At 41.4% G+C, this 14486-nt stretch overlaps 3 protein-coding genes across 3 annotated transcripts; 1 reads left to right on the top strand and 2 right to left on the bottom strand.

Moving 5' to 3' along the window:
* Positions 1-3051: 3051 nt before the first annotated feature.
* Positions 3052-5839, bottom strand: pigf (phosphatidylinositol glycan anchor biosynthesis, class F). Its single transcript, XM_034571267.1, has 5 exons — positions 5485-5839; positions 4947-5038; positions 4580-4696; positions 4349-4457; positions 3052-3368 (listed from the first exon to the last, which is right to left on the bottom strand). Exons 1-5 carry the CDS (start codon positions 5710-5712, stop codon positions 3255-3257), a joined length of 660 nt encoding a protein of 219 aa, XP_034427158.1. The 5' UTR covers positions 5713-5839; the 3' UTR covers positions 3052-3254.
* A 569-nt stretch (positions 5840-6408) lies between these two features.
* Positions 6409-9274, top strand: cript (cysteine-rich PDZ-binding protein). The gene is made up of 5 exons (XM_034571101.1): positions 6409-6565; positions 6808-6873; positions 7666-7720; positions 7848-7951; positions 8791-9274. Exons 1-5 carry the CDS (start codon positions 6550-6552, stop codon positions 8853-8855), a joined length of 306 nt encoding a protein of 101 aa, XP_034426992.1. The 5' UTR covers positions 6409-6549; the 3' UTR covers positions 8856-9274.
* Positions 9275-10946: 1672 nt separating this feature from the next.
* Positions 10947-14269, bottom strand: gch2 (GTP cyclohydrolase 2). Its single transcript, XM_034570220.1, has 6 exons — positions 13673-14269; positions 12590-12699; positions 12239-12294; positions 11680-11711; positions 11481-11565; positions 10947-11099 (listed from the first exon to the last, which is right to left on the bottom strand). The coding sequence occupies exons 1-6, from the start codon at positions 13923-13925 to the stop codon at positions 10970-10972; spliced, it is 666 nt and encodes a 221-aa protein (XP_034426111.1). The 5' UTR covers positions 13926-14269; the 3' UTR covers positions 10947-10969.
* Positions 14270-14486: the final 217 nt, after the last annotated feature.

Genomic DNA, 14486 nt, shown 5'->3' with positions numbered 1-14486 from the left:
GCACAGGCTGGTCCCAGCCTCAAGGCACTGGAATTCGCCAATGATGAGGAGCCGCTCCCAGTTTCGTCCCTCCTTTGACAGTAGCTGGGAAAATCTTCACATTCTGACAGTGTTTGGTTTGGTGTTTTAAAACAAGCCTTGAATCGGCTGACAGCTTGTGAGTCTTCAGTATGGCATGCGCATTTTCTAGACAAAACAACGTCTTTCCTATCTGTCCTTCAGAACCTAGTGGCCGCTGCTTGAATTCTTTCTAAGGGTATGTCACAGTTTTTTAAGAAAACAGTGCATTCATCTATGTGTGATTTTTGAAATAAAGCTAATGGAGTTTATGCTGTAATATAGTAAGTTAGGTATGAGAACAAGTTAAAGTACAGTGTATTGTCTGCCACAGATGTACAGTCTTCTCAAACAGGCATTATCAGACAGGTGCAAGACTGAACTGCGATGTGACGCACACACACACACAACAATCAACTTCAAGATTAAAACCAGCCAGCAACGGCTACTATCAGTCACTATGTGAAGGCCGCACATTTTCCCACATATTCAGATTCAGCCCAAACTGCCCCTGCCCCCACCCCTGTCCAACATACTGCACTTGTTTAGAGTTCAGTTTCATTGCCATCTTCACAGACACATATTCAGAAAAACATAGATTTTAGTCTTAACAAATATTCAAAGGAAAACATAGATTTTAGTCTTAACAAATATTCAAAGGAAAACATAGATTTTAGTCTTAACACTGTATATAAATATGGATGATGTGTCTCCACTTCCTTGGAGACCATGTTTGGCTTCACTTTGGAGGGGCTGTCATATCATCCATAAAAACAGTCTATGGTTTTTATTGTACTTCGTGTCCTGGATACAGATAGCGATGACAGTCACAGCATTTCTTTGATAAATGTGATAACAGAAGAACGAGGTGGAGGCACATTGGTGACATTGATTGGAGCTTTTCTTTTGTTCCATTTCACATTTCACACAATTGCCTCGTTTCTTGTTTCTCTTTCTATTTGATTTCTCACAAAACCACAGATTCTGGCTGCTACAGGCAAAACTAAATCTAAAACTCACATTACTTTTCACTGTGGTTTGTTTTACATGAAGTCCAGAGAAGAAATACACGGCTCTTCATCTTGTTTTGTTTTATTTTCTTCTATTCTTGCTGGGCTTGTCATTCTGCTGCGTGTGCTGACATAGTAGTGTACAGTGTACCATGCTGCCGCTGGAAACATGAATCCTATATTCAATTTGCAGGCTGTCAAACCAAAATAACCTAAAAGAGGCTAGAAAGGCTGCACGCATCTGCAGAGTTTCGGTTTTAATTCACTGTTCTCCGCAGCTCGAGCAATCTTTTCACATGGTACAGATAATGGGTGACGCTATCGCCCCTATCGAGTGGGCCTCTTAATTCGGTGTACATCTACGTCTGTTTGTCCCTTCTCGTAGGAACAATGCAGAAACATAAGAGCTCTGCAAATAGCAAATACAAATGGCTCTTACAACGGCCTCGCAGGAAAGACTGAGGGGGGGAGAGGGGAGTGACACATCACCTCGGCTTACAATGGCCCTGCCACAATAGCACAGCCTGAGAACAAATAATGAATAAATAAAGTTCTCTGAGATTGAATGAGGGGAGCAATTCGTGAGGCAGGAGCATTGGTGTGTGTGTGTGTGTGTGTGTGTGTGTGTGTGTGTGTAAGTGTGTGTGTGTGTACAAATGGCCCCTGTGCTCGTCGCGCATATTAAACGACGACAAGTGGGACTGGGGGCACGAACAAAGCAGCTCCGTCCGAGGTCCGGTCCACAAAGTGCATTGATTACACATTTAAAAAACCACATGGCGAGGACAAAGGGAGACACTCGAGAATCACCAGGCGTGGCACGTACGTGCACCATATGAATCATCACGCCTCGGATAAAAATACACACTCACATTTCACAAGAGGCCTCAAGTGAAATCAGGGTGTGATTTGAGCTGGGATCAGGGTGAAATCGACTCACAGCCCTTCGCTCTCTGAGGGCCGCCGGTCGCCATTTACTCCCCTCGCAACATGTAATGACCAATCAGAGGCCAGATAGGAAATAAAAAAACAGGCCATGGAGAGCCTAAGGTAATGGAAGAACCAGCAGGGGGTCAGGTTGTGGTGCACATGGTGGAGGAGATTGAGGCCTGAAAAGAGTGTGCTGATTGCTGTTATAAGTGCAGGCTACTTAAAGGGCTTCTCTTTCCCTATGTGTTTCCAAAGAAATGTTTTTTTTTCCTTCAGGCTATTTTTCTCTTTCTGTCTCCTCTCCCTGGCAACAACCTTACGCAAGAGTTCAAACACACACTCTGCCCTTTTGCCGTGTGATGAAACTGTCCAGCAAACCCCACCAATATCCAACTGAAAATTTCACACATTGCAGAAGGGACAATTTCATTTTCCCCTGGACAGAAGTATTTGGACAGGTATACAGTTGTCTTGTCTTACAAGTGTCCACTGCAAAACAACATCCCTCAAAGATGATTTGAAGAGGAAGATGTGGGCGGCGTGAGAGGAGGAAAACGCCCCCAAAATAAGAGTTAGTCAATATGGCTGCCTAAGGATGTGAACAAGGTGGAATGAGAATGAGAGCGGGAGAGGGAGGAGGGGGTTGGAATAGAGTTGGAGCAAGATTAATGGTTGTTTAAAATGGAACAGTATTCATCAGTAGTCAGCTTCAGGGGCAGAACGGTGTGTGTGTGTGTGTGTGTGTGTGTGTGTGTGTGTGTGTGTGTGTGTGTGTGTGATTACACTTTGCAGCAAGTTTAAACTTTGTTGAACTTCCATTCATGCCTAGTTGAATAAGTGGCCACATTACATTGATTACTTTGCAAATGAGAGCGAGGCTCAATTCGTGCACACACACACACACACACACACACACACACACACACACACACACACACACACACACACACACACACACACACACACACAGAACAACAGCACAACCTACAGGTTTAAGCACTTTTAGATTCAAATCCCTGCAACTGGGGGACATTTCAACTATGACGCTTCACACTGTGGCAGAGGTAACATTTTATTTCTTGTCAAAAATCTTCAGGAGCAGATTCAACCTTCACGGGTACAAATAATCATGTCACCATGTTGCTAGAGAAAACATCTTTCCCACAGGCTGCAAACAGAGTGAACGTTCCATATAAATAACAAGTAAAAAGTTCAGCTGGAGCACATAAAACATCCTCGTAGTGTGTTTGTTCTATATCACTTGCACTTGTACGTGAGCTGTTTGCGGTGATAGTGGATCCACGCGGGAGCGGCGATGAGCCCGGTCAGGAAGCCAATCGTGGCACCCAGGCTGCAGGAAACGGGCCAAACCTACAGGAGGCAGAGGGTGAAGTGAGTGTGAGCGTTCACAGCCGTTAATGGTGATCGAACACTGAATCGTCGCTCTAATAGATGAAGAGGAGCTTGAGTATCTTGCCCACCGGCACACATCTCCGCTCGGATAATGTTCGGTTAGTTTAAACAGGAGCATCTGGAGGAGAAATACAGCTCTGTTGTCATTTAGACTTATGCTCCAATTATCTAACTCTAATTTGCAATTTCCTCCAGTCATTTTGCAAGGAACTCCCCTCGCAATTATAATTTCAATATTTTTCCTTTTTGTCATTTAAAAATGTGATTAATTTAATAAAAAGGATATAATTGTTACTGTAGTTAATCGTAATTTCATCCTTATAGAGTTCGTATTTTATACAGTTCAATGATGAATGGAAACAACCTGTGGTGGAGCTGTACTGTACTGTGGCCCGAGGCGGATAAAACATAAAACTCTATATTACTGTGAAAGGCAGCGCACAACTTACAAAAACTCGTTTTTTTTTAAGTTTATAGGTGGATTCTCGAGTGTCAGATTGTTTCATTTGAATCAGCTCAGAGGCTTGAGGACATATAAGAGGGATTGTCCAATAAAAAAAACATGATTCAATACCTTTGTCCTGACAACCAGTTTGAAAAGAGTTGAAAATTAAAATAGAGCTGCCTGTCCTTATGTATTTATTTAATGTTTCAATATATCAGTGCTGACACCAGTATATTTGTTATGTTTTTGTCTGATGATTCCTGACAGCACGACTTGAAGCTCTGCAGCATGAAGTAACTTTTTTTACTCTTTGGTAACATTTTCATGAATTTAATTTAAACAAATTCTGCTTATTATAAAACCTAACATACTCACAAGCCTTTTTCACCAAAAAGGCTTAGTATATATGAATATTAAATGTTCTTGCATGATGCCTAACACAAGGACAAAGATCCCACTGTGTCCATTTTGTTTATGAGAGACATGAGCTGACCTGCCACGGCCGGTCCCAGTCCAGAGGTATAGGGAACGCTCCCACCCAGGCTCCTACCACCGTGCATACGACTGTAATCTGTAGACAGGTGTCCCACACTGACATCGCACTGGAGATGGAGACAGAGCGAAGCGAGGTCAGTTACATTCGATTCAGTTACACGAGATAAACACATGAAACATATGACAGGAGGGAACAGGGAGAAGCGGAAACAAGATTCGGGGAGCTTACCCATGCCGACTGAACACACGTATCCAGGCCTGCACATTGGGCCCGAGGACACAGAGACACCTTAATGTGGTTAGACAGGTCAGCAGCACAGCGAGGGAGAACGTCTCCAAGGCGGATCTGGAGAACATGAATTAGAGGTTCAGAGCACCAATCAAATCCCTCTCTAAACCCTCAGAGTTTTAAGTGTCAATATACCAAACAATAGACAACAGCAATGTTTAGATCATAATGATTAGAATGTATAAAACACAATAAACTCATTCAAATGTACAGACATTTTAAATGTGTGAATATGGAGCTTGCAAAAAGTAACCGAACCAAACATATACAGCTGTAGTGTGGAGCCCGAGCGGCACCATATACTCACTCGATCAGCGGAGCTCCGTAAAGAACCACCACCGTGTGAAAGAACAGGCACGACAGGAAGAAGTACACACAGGAACGAAACAGCCTGGACAGCTGCAGAGAGGAGGAGGAGAAGAAAGTTCAACAAAACAAAAGTTAGTCAAATGAAGAGCCTTTGAAAAATTTATTTCCTATGGAGTAACAGTCTCAGTTGGATGAATGTGTTACGTTCATATTTACAGCCATTGATTGCTACACAAACACAATAAGAATGAAAGACATTTGACATGAGCTGTAATTCAAATGATGAACATTGATCAGGTTTATGCAAAGAATCTGCACAGGAGTCAAATATTTTATTGACTTACTTAAGATTTCTAAATTAAACTGAAATCTGAAGAAATAAAATGTGATTTGTATTTGTAAGCATCACAAAAGGTTGAAAGGAATCTGCTTTAATCGTGCACTGAACTGTCTCTATAACACACATCTACTTTATCACTGTATGTCAGTACTGATCCCTGCTACCACCTCCAGTCACCCAGCAGTCACCCAGTCACCTTGTAGCCCAGCGTGTGCCTCTTGGTGGGCGGCGAGATACCGAGCAGCCAGAAGACGGCGACATTGACCGCGGTCACCGCAGCGGACACCGAGTACATCCAGAGCAGGTGGGTCCCGTACACCGAGAAGCCCCGCACCAGCACCGCGGGCAGCACGGTGGCCATGAACACCGCGGAGGCGATGATGGCGTGAGCGGACGCCATGGATCTGATTTCATGGTCCCACATGTCGGCGACTTTACAAGTCAGCGATCCAACTACTGCAAATATCTACATACAATGTTTTAAAATTGTTAGATTAGCAGCGGTCGTGAGGAGGAAGTTGAGTCCATGGATCAAAGGACGTAACTTCCGTAAACACGGAACTACAGTGACTTCCGCTTAGACTTCACAATAAGAGTCCAATGTTAGGTTGAAATACTCTTAAGAAAAGAATTTGAATTGTTTTAAAATTATTTGCATTATTCAGAGAGCTACTAACAATTTTTTTTTAATAGTGGAAAGTTTGTAACCGATTCTCTAAGGCCATGATGGTGTGATGTCATTAATGTTGTGATTTTTATGATGATGATTATTATTAAATATCTTTTTTTAAAATCAATAATAGTATTGACGACTCCTAAATATGACACACGTGGTTTGTTGTTTTTGTGTCTGTGCAGAAAAGATTTCAGATTTTCAGGTCTCTATTGGAAATATGGCATGAGGTCGATTTGATTTATTAAATAAATAAAACAGTTCAAGGATGAGACACGTACAAGAATATAATCACCATCAGGGAACTTGTATTTTGAAGAAATAAAAACGTAGTCTGCAGGAAACAGGAAGTAGTATTTTTATTTGTTTGTTTATTACAGGGACCCTTTGTGACGGACATCACAGCCAGCCAATGAAATTAGACATCGTCACAGCATTGACCAATGAATCTGCTGCGAATTCCGAGCAAGACGAAAAGCAGACCGGAAGTTTACAACTAGCCAGCAAACGAGCTAACAGTTAGCTAACACTTCACTTCAGTTCCTCGACCGTCGAGAAAACCTCCCTTATAACGACCAAAGGGAAAAGATGGTTTGTGAGAAATGTACGTATGAAAACATCGACACACTTTCTACCTTAAAGTTTAATCTATTTGTTGTGCTGTTTACGAAGACTGGGGGTTGTTCGGGAAGCTAACGTTGTGTGACTTTACCTCCTCATAAACACCAACTTTATTCCTGTAATACGTTTGTTATTGTTGCTCATCTGTTATTGTCGCACATCTGTTTGTGTTGCTCATCTGTTTGTGTTGCTCATCTGTTAGCTGTGTGCTCCCTGTTGTTCCAGGCGAGAAGAAGCTCGGTAAGGTCATCACCCCTGACACCTGGAAGGATGGAGCTCGGAACACAACAGGTGATCTTACATCCTTCATCGACGTGAAGCGACCTGAGACTAACTCTGACAAATGTGGTGCTAGAGAAGCTATGATATCGCTGAATTGTTGAGTAGAAGCAGACTGTTACACAAAGGGGGAAAAAACCCTAAAAGTACAAACACTTATCAACTGTATCTAACTGCAGTACTCGAGTAAATGTACTTAGTTACATGTCACCACTGGTTTAGGGAGCTATTGTGCATAAACCCGGGTTGATTTCTCAATTATAGCTACACAAGGATTAGGTTTGATAGTTATTATAACTATAACAATGGTGGAGCGACAAAGCCAACATTGTACAAGCTCCGGTAGAATATAATTTAGACTGTGGATGACAGAAAACCACATATTCAAGGCCATTTTGATGTGATCAGACTTTAGGCCTGAAGAGAGCTTGTTTTATCCTGGTGTTGTCGTGCATAAGAAAGAAATGTGCCCATATGTTTTTTGAACTACCTTTTCTAAAAAGATTGTGTCTGATATTTGTTGTTCATCTTAACTAAGGTCTTAAAATTGGACAACAGCTCACCTTGTGCTACATCTTTCTGGACTGACAATGACTTTATGTGCACATTCAATATTCAATAAAATCCTTGATCAACCTCCTTCAGAACTTCTACACGATAATAAACCCAAGCTTGACTCTCTCTTTTAAATTTGATACTTAGTTTCCCACTACTCGATATTTCTCTTTTTCTTTTAATTGTGAGCTCCTGTGATGTAATATTACTTAGTTGTTAAATGGGGTTCTTTCTGCTTCCTTCACTCAGAGAGTGGCGGGCGTAAGCTGAATGAAAACAAGATGCTGACTTCTAAGAAGGCCAGGTGAGGCTTGATAAAGACTGACTACAGTCACACAAAAGTAGGATGAGAGCTGTGCTGCTAACAGGCTGAAAAACATACAGCACCAGTACATCTCTAGTTATGGATCTGTGATTTATCTCCCTCTCAGGTTTGATCCTTACAGCAAGACAGGCTTCGCTACCTGCAGGATCTGCAAGAGCTCAGTTCACCAGTCTGGATCACACTACTGCCAGGGCTGTGCATACAAGAAAGGTATAAACTCGCTCACGCTGGACTCCTTACTGAGAAAACGTTTTGTGTTGCACTTGTGTATTTTCCCTTTGAGAGGTTTCTTTTTGTCCTCCTCTAACACAGAATGACTAAAAGACTGATGGAGCTGGAAAAAAAACCAAGATGCTATTGTTGGATATAGTTGTAGAGGCCAGTTTAATGAAGAAATTGGAGAGGAAACTTTTCTATTATGTTTGAGATTTTTACGGGCTGATTGACTGACACTTTAGAATCTGAAAATATTCCTATCGTCCCCTGAGGCAAACAGAGCAGAAAGAGTTGGTTCATTTAAAAATAACATGTCTTCTTAATTACCCTCTGTATGCAGAAATGCAAAAAGTTTGTATTGTTATTCATTTAATTTAATATCATTTATTTGAGTTTTCAATTTGAACTCGATGAACTCAATCATGTTTGTTGAAGTAAAATTTGACCATCATGCATTGCACTTGGACCCAAATACTAACCCTATGTAAATCTTGCCGTTCCTTTGTGTCTGTTAGATATGGAAACATGTTATTGTTCTCACAGCTTGTGTCCACTGCCCCCAAGTGACCAAAACAGATACTGCAGGTTAAACATAATGCTAAAAATGCCTTAATTCAAGCAAGTTTCAAGATCATAATGGTTTTTTATGCTGCGTGTAAAGAAAACACTAGAAAACCGTGGCTCTCTGTAAAGACGAGTATCTCTTAATCTACATACATATAGTTTTTATTTCCATGTCATGATGTCAATGCATCTTTCTGGGTTTACAAAACATACATCATCTTCTGGTATTTAATTTACAAAACAATCTTTATTTGCTATTTTGTCTCCAGGAATCTGCGCAATGTGTGGAAAGAAAGTTTTGGACACGAAGAACTACAAACAGACGTCGGTGTGACAGCGTGTCGAGAAGAGAACTGTTTTACAAGTGCAGAACGGATGTGACGATGAGATGGAGGTGTTTGTCATCTTGACACATTTTCTTTATTTTTCCATAAATCCTTGTTGTAAATCTTTATTGTTATTCTCCCCACCTCAGTGAAAGAGAAACATTTGGAGTTGGTTTTATCTCCTTATTGTAGAATATTATATCAAGCTACTGGAACTAATTCAGTGGCCATACACAGGGTAGCCCTGTCCTCTCCAGTCACACCACCAGTTATCACCTGTTTATTGAGCCACGGCTTCTTGTTTGTATTTTTGTGTATTTTAAATTAAATACTTAGACATTTGCTTTTTTTTAAATAATTGATTTCTTATGTAATTTGTTCTGTGTTGCACTTTTCTTGAGTGAATTAAAGCATTCAGTATGAGGACATCATCTGTCAGGGATATTTTGTACCTTTGCCTGAAGCAATCAAGGGTTTAATTTTAGCCTCTTACGCACAACATACCCATATTTGTCCTGTACGCCTGTAATAATTGGTTTATTCTGACATAATCACATTTAGAAACTGCATGCTGCACTTTCAGGTGCGACCCCCCTCCTCCTCTCCACATGCTGTCAGAGGTTATAGTTCACAGGCTGTCTGATGACAAGCCCCTCGTTTGACATTTAAAGGCCCTGCTCGCCCCCAGGCCTTCAACCACTTGTTTTTATCTTATAGTTATATTGATTCATGCTGTTGTTCCACAGCACAAAACAGCACCAGGCTTCAGCTGGTTTAGTAAATGTACAGTAAGTAATGTTTGGATGTCATAAATGCAATGCATTTAACAAAATAAGCTGCTGTGATCTAATATAAAAAAAAAACAGCTTTGTTCAAAATTGACTACAGCTATAACTGGTTGTTTACGGTAATTCTGGACTTTAGATTTCCTGATATATAACTGCAATTATGCTGCTACTCCGGGTTGGGACATGACCCAAGGAAGAACCCATTAAATCTTGATGCAGATCTGGATCAGGTGTTTTTTAACATTTTCGTTGATTTCTCAGATAATTATGCATGGCTCTTAATTATTGTTTATTAGTTAGCAGGATTCTGCAAAAACTGCAGCACAGCTTTGCATGAATTTGTGTGGAGGGGTGGGACATGACCCAAGGAAAATCCCATTAGATTGAATTTGGATAAATGGGGGGGATCCAGGATTTTTTTTTTTTACTTTCTTTAATTTTGTGAGATTGTTTTAACATTTTCACTGATTTCCCAGGGAATAATTCATGGATCTTTGTTTTAAAATAATCAAACAAGTTCAATCGACTTATATTTAGGAGTGTGTGGGATTTACTGCTGCTTGATTTAATTTCAGGGGACTGTTGGGCCTTGGGGGAGGTACGTGCTCTACTGAGTGCTATTCTTGTTAGCGATTGTTTATGCTAACATGCCACATAAGGTGGTGAACATGGTTTAACGTTAGCTTGTTAGCATTTAGCTCAAAGCACTGCTGTGCCTATGTGCAGCCCCAAATGACCATTAGCTTGTAACTGTAGAGTCTTAATCTTGACGTTCGCACACTTGATGCTCAAATCTGTAGAAATTAGTACATAGTATGAAACTGAGACACTTCTTGTGTAATGTCAAACCATTATGCTTCATTTATAAAACAAGCACAACACACTGAAACTCTGACCTGGGCTGTTATCTCTTCAAAAGAAAGTTGACAACTTCCATGATGTTTCTATCATTTTATTTAGGCAAAGAATCCCTGTTACAGTCGTCACCAATAACAGCAAAATTTACTCAGTGCATAATTTAATCACTCGTTGGATTACAGATGTCTAAAAAATTACAAATACTTCATAATTTTGTGCAGAATGGACACAGATTGTTAAATATTTAAATATTTGGTTAAATACAATAATAAAGTATGGGAATGTATCTCTTTGCAAAAGCACCAAAGAATTTCCCATCAGGAAATCAAACTATGAAGTATTGTCACATTACAACATTGCACTGATGAGTTATAAAAACAATTGCCATGTAAGACTGTGAAAGATCTAGCAAAGGCACCAAGACTGCGGAACTACATTTACTGTTCACAGTGAGAGTCAGTGGTGGGTGACATCGGTTAGGTCTTCTGCGAAAGAGTCAAGAACTCCTCCCGGGTTTTGTGGTCATCGAGGTAAACTCCCAGCATGGTGCTCGTCACTGTGCGGCTGTTCATCTTCTGGACGCCTCGCATCACCATACACATGTGCCTGTAGAAAACCCACACATACACACATGGCTCTGCTTAGTGGTAAGGGGTACAGGGTATGGGTCAGGGAAGAACTCATTAAATGTTGGTGCTGATCCAGACCAGGCAGCAGATCCAGGAATTGTTTTTCATTGTCTTTAACATTGCGGGATAGGGCGCTTTTTAATCTTTTTACTATTTTCCCAGGAAATTAATAATGGATCTTAATGAAGAATAATCAGGCATATTAATGATTGATATGAGTGTGTAGAATTTGGTGCTGCTTGATTGAATTTAAATGAACTGTTCATGAAATGAACCTCAGTGAAAGTATGCGTCCACTTTCCACATTTGGCCTGTGAGGGTTAGGGCCGTGTGTGTGTGAGAGAGAGAGAGTACTTACGATGCTTCAATAACCACAGCTACGCCTTTTGGCTGCAGAGCCTCAGATATTCCCACGGCTATCTGCTTGGTCAGACGCTCTTGAACTGAAAGAAACCAAAATAAAAGGACTCATGTACACATGATGATACCAGATTACTAAGTGCTATTGTCACGTGCTGAGACTATTGACGTATAGCACCATTTCTGTCATTGCTTACCCTGAAGCCTGCGACTGAAAATCTCGACAATCCTGCAGAAATCAAAGCAAAGAGAAGATTGATTGCAGATTAGGTGAAATAAATATGAATTATCTGTTGATTAACTCTGGCATCAGTCCCTGACCCCTAGTTTCAACTCTGACCATCCTGCTGTATAGCCCCTTCATCTATGAAAGATTCAGCCGAATGAATTGTCTGAATCTGTCGAGCGAGATTCAACAGTTTATCCAAAACGAACAGTTTTGTTGTTACTGTTATTCTGGCTTTGTGTGTTCAGAGAGGTGCAATATTTTAGGGAAGACAGAGATGGAGACAGGCTGTGATAATAACGGGTGATTCCCACAGGTCCGCAGGGATTTTCTCATGGCTCGAGAGAGGAGAGTTTAGACTTGTGTCTGTGAGTGTGCTCGGTGAGGGGACTAGAATACGGCCAGTGGGCTTAGACCCTAAGCCTCCAGGTCAATGCACTGAGATAACAGAAGAACGCAGCCACTTGGCACTAACACCAGAATCAAATGTGTGTGTGCACGTTAGTGTGCGTGTGTGTGTGCTGCGTTACCTTGCCAGCTTGCTCAGTCCCACCACTTTTTTGTTGGGGATATACCCGATGTGAACCTGGAGGGAAACACAGCAAAAGTTACACACAGACTTACCCAGACACACACTACACAGCACAGATACACAGACAGACACCCACTGTACAAACTTGCAAAGACACACACTACACAGATGTACAGACAGTACACAGACTTACAAATACACTGCACGGATACACAGACCCACACACACTGCATAAATGTGCACATAGACACACACTGCACAGACTTACAGACACACACTGCACAGATGCATAGACACACACTCCACATTCTTACACACAGACACACACTGCACCGATGCACACACTTACCTTTCCAAAGAAGGGCACCAGGTGATGCTCGCACAGTGAAAACACGTCTATGTCCTTCACTATCACCATCTCATCATGGTCTTCATCGAATATGGCGTTATTCAAGATGTCTGGGGAAACAAACACACAAATATTTACTGTTGGAAATGAACACATATTTAAAAAAAAGAGATCTAAAATGAAGGTAACTTTTTGAATGTGCTATAAAGTTTGTAAAATCAATGAAAAGGTCCCTTTTCCTGATATCTGACGAGATGTATCTATAATATTTGCTGGCACTTGTCTATAACATCTTTATGAACTCACGTAGGGCTTCAGCTAATAATTACCATCACTTCCCATATTCTAAAGAGATGTCTTCAAACCAAAGGTCCAAAATCTCACAGATACTCAGTTTACAACCTCATAGTCACCAAATATTGTCATTTCCGATATGTAAAATGGATGCTGATTGGTTGCTCATCATTAGTGGCTGACAAACTAATGAATTAATCAACTAATTGTTTCGGCTCTAAACTCAGCAGCAGATTGAATAATCTAATTATAGACAGTAGCTCTGACAAACATGCTGCTTACCCAATAAACATTTACACCTCAGTAAAAAATTGGCCTGATTCTTCCATGTAGATGTTCATTTACAGTAAACTACACATTATGCTATTCAATGCGAGTCAATGCAGCATCATTACTTGAAACTACAGCCTTTGAAAGTTGACTCAATTCCTCTCTATATCAATTAAAACCCTAGCTCACCCATCCATTGCAGTTTTTAAAACCAGATTGAAAAGTTTTTTTGATTCTATATTTATTTCTAATCATTTTACGCAGTACCATACATTTCATTTGTACAATTTAATAAACATGTTAATCCTTTTTATTTCTTTTACCTCTTTTATTCAACTCTTTTGAATCTCTTTTGTTTTGCTCTTGTTTAAAACTGCTCTTGACTTGAATTCTCTAGATTTTCTCTCACTGTGCTGTAATTCTAGCCGCGGTGCAACAGTGGGTTTTTATTTCGTCTAGCTATTAGTGATCATTTCACATATAAATGAAAACCTCCAGAGTAGATGGGAATGCTCTTACCGTCGATGGTCTCATGGTAGCCCTTGGTGAGGAACTGCATGGCCTTGGCGGCGCGCAGCGGCGTGCGCAGCAGCCCCTGTCGGTCCGTGTCCTCGCCGAGCTCCTGCAGGATGCTGGTGTAGGCGGCCTCCAGCGCCGGTAACCGGGACTTGTCCTCGGACTCCTTGCGGGACGTCTCGTGCTTGCAGAGCACCATGGAGGACTTCATGCGCTCCATGGTGTCGATGACGTTGCCGTTCAAGTGGCCGTTCATGATGGGAGCGCTTGGATGAGAAGTGGAGGATGGAGGAGTGAGATGAGTGCAGGTTCCCCTGAGGTTGAGTGCTCCTGTCCCCGGTGCTCCCCGCCTTATAAAGCCTCAAACCGGCTGCGACGTGCGCATCCGTTTCCCATTTGCCAGCGTGCCACCTACGTCAAGAGCCCGGATTTCGTCAGCGGAGTTAAATGTCAACACGGAGCACCTCCACCCAAACCAGGCGCACCGTGCAACCGATTCTCTGCGCGTCCCTCTCAACGCTCATGTCTCATCCATTCGTTCTGACTCCTCCACTGGAAACCAGACAAACCGCTCTCTCATCATCCCACCATCAGCAGACTCCACGTGGAGCACGAACTGTGTCCGTGCAGTCGGGCCCATTAGACCCATGATCTGTTGATTCACTGAACTATGTAGATTAGATATCATAGATTAGATTAGGTGGATAGATAGATCGATAAAAATGCACATTTGTGTATATATATGTATTTGCTGTTGTGTTTTCTTATTTGCTGTTTTGTTTACTTATTATCTGTTGTGTTTACTTATTTGCTTTTG

The sequence above is a fragment of the Hippoglossus hippoglossus genome, chromosome 19 (assembly GCF_009819705.1).
Source record: "Hippoglossus hippoglossus isolate fHipHip1 chromosome 19, fHipHip1.pri, whole genome shotgun sequence".
In the NCBI taxonomy this organism is placed as follows: domain Eukaryota; kingdom Metazoa; phylum Chordata; class Actinopteri; order Pleuronectiformes; family Pleuronectidae; genus Hippoglossus; species Hippoglossus hippoglossus.
This window is presented reverse-complemented; position numbering and strand designations above follow the sequence as displayed.

Bases quoted from the DNA above. Each gene is read 5' to 3' on its own strand.
- gch2 (XM_034570220.1), bottom strand. From the start codon at position 13,925: ATGAACGGCCACTTGAACGGCAACGTCATCGACACCATGGAGCGCATG. The intron at 12,700-13,672 runs GTAAGAGCATTC...TTGTTTCCCCAG, and splicing joins CTACCATGAGACCATCGACG to ACATCTTGAATAACGCCATA. The intron at 11,712-12,238 runs GTAACGCAGCAC...TGATTTCTGCAG, and splicing joins GGACTGAGCAAGCTGGCAAG to GATTGTCGAGATTTTCAGTC.
- pigf (XM_034571267.1), bottom strand. From the start codon at position 5,712: ATGTGGGACCATGAAATCAGATCCATGGCGTCCGCTCACGCCATCATC. The intron at 5,039-5,484 runs GTGACTGGGTGA...TCCTCTCTGCAG, and splicing joins GGCACACGCTGGGCTACAAG to CTGTCCAGGCTGTTTCGTTC. The intron at 3,369-4,348 runs GTCAGCTCATGT...TGCCTCCTGTAG, and splicing joins ACTGGGACCGGCCGTGGCAG to GTTTGGCCCGTTTCCTGCAG.
- cript (XM_034571101.1), top strand. The intron at 6,874-7,665 runs GTGATCTTACAT...TCCTTCACTCAG, and splicing joins TGGAGCTCGGAACACAACAG to AGAGTGGCGGGCGTAAGCTG. The intron at 7,952-8,790 runs GTATAAACTCGC...TTTTGTCTCCAG, and splicing joins GGGCTGTGCATACAAGAAAG to GAATCTGCGCAATGTGTGGA.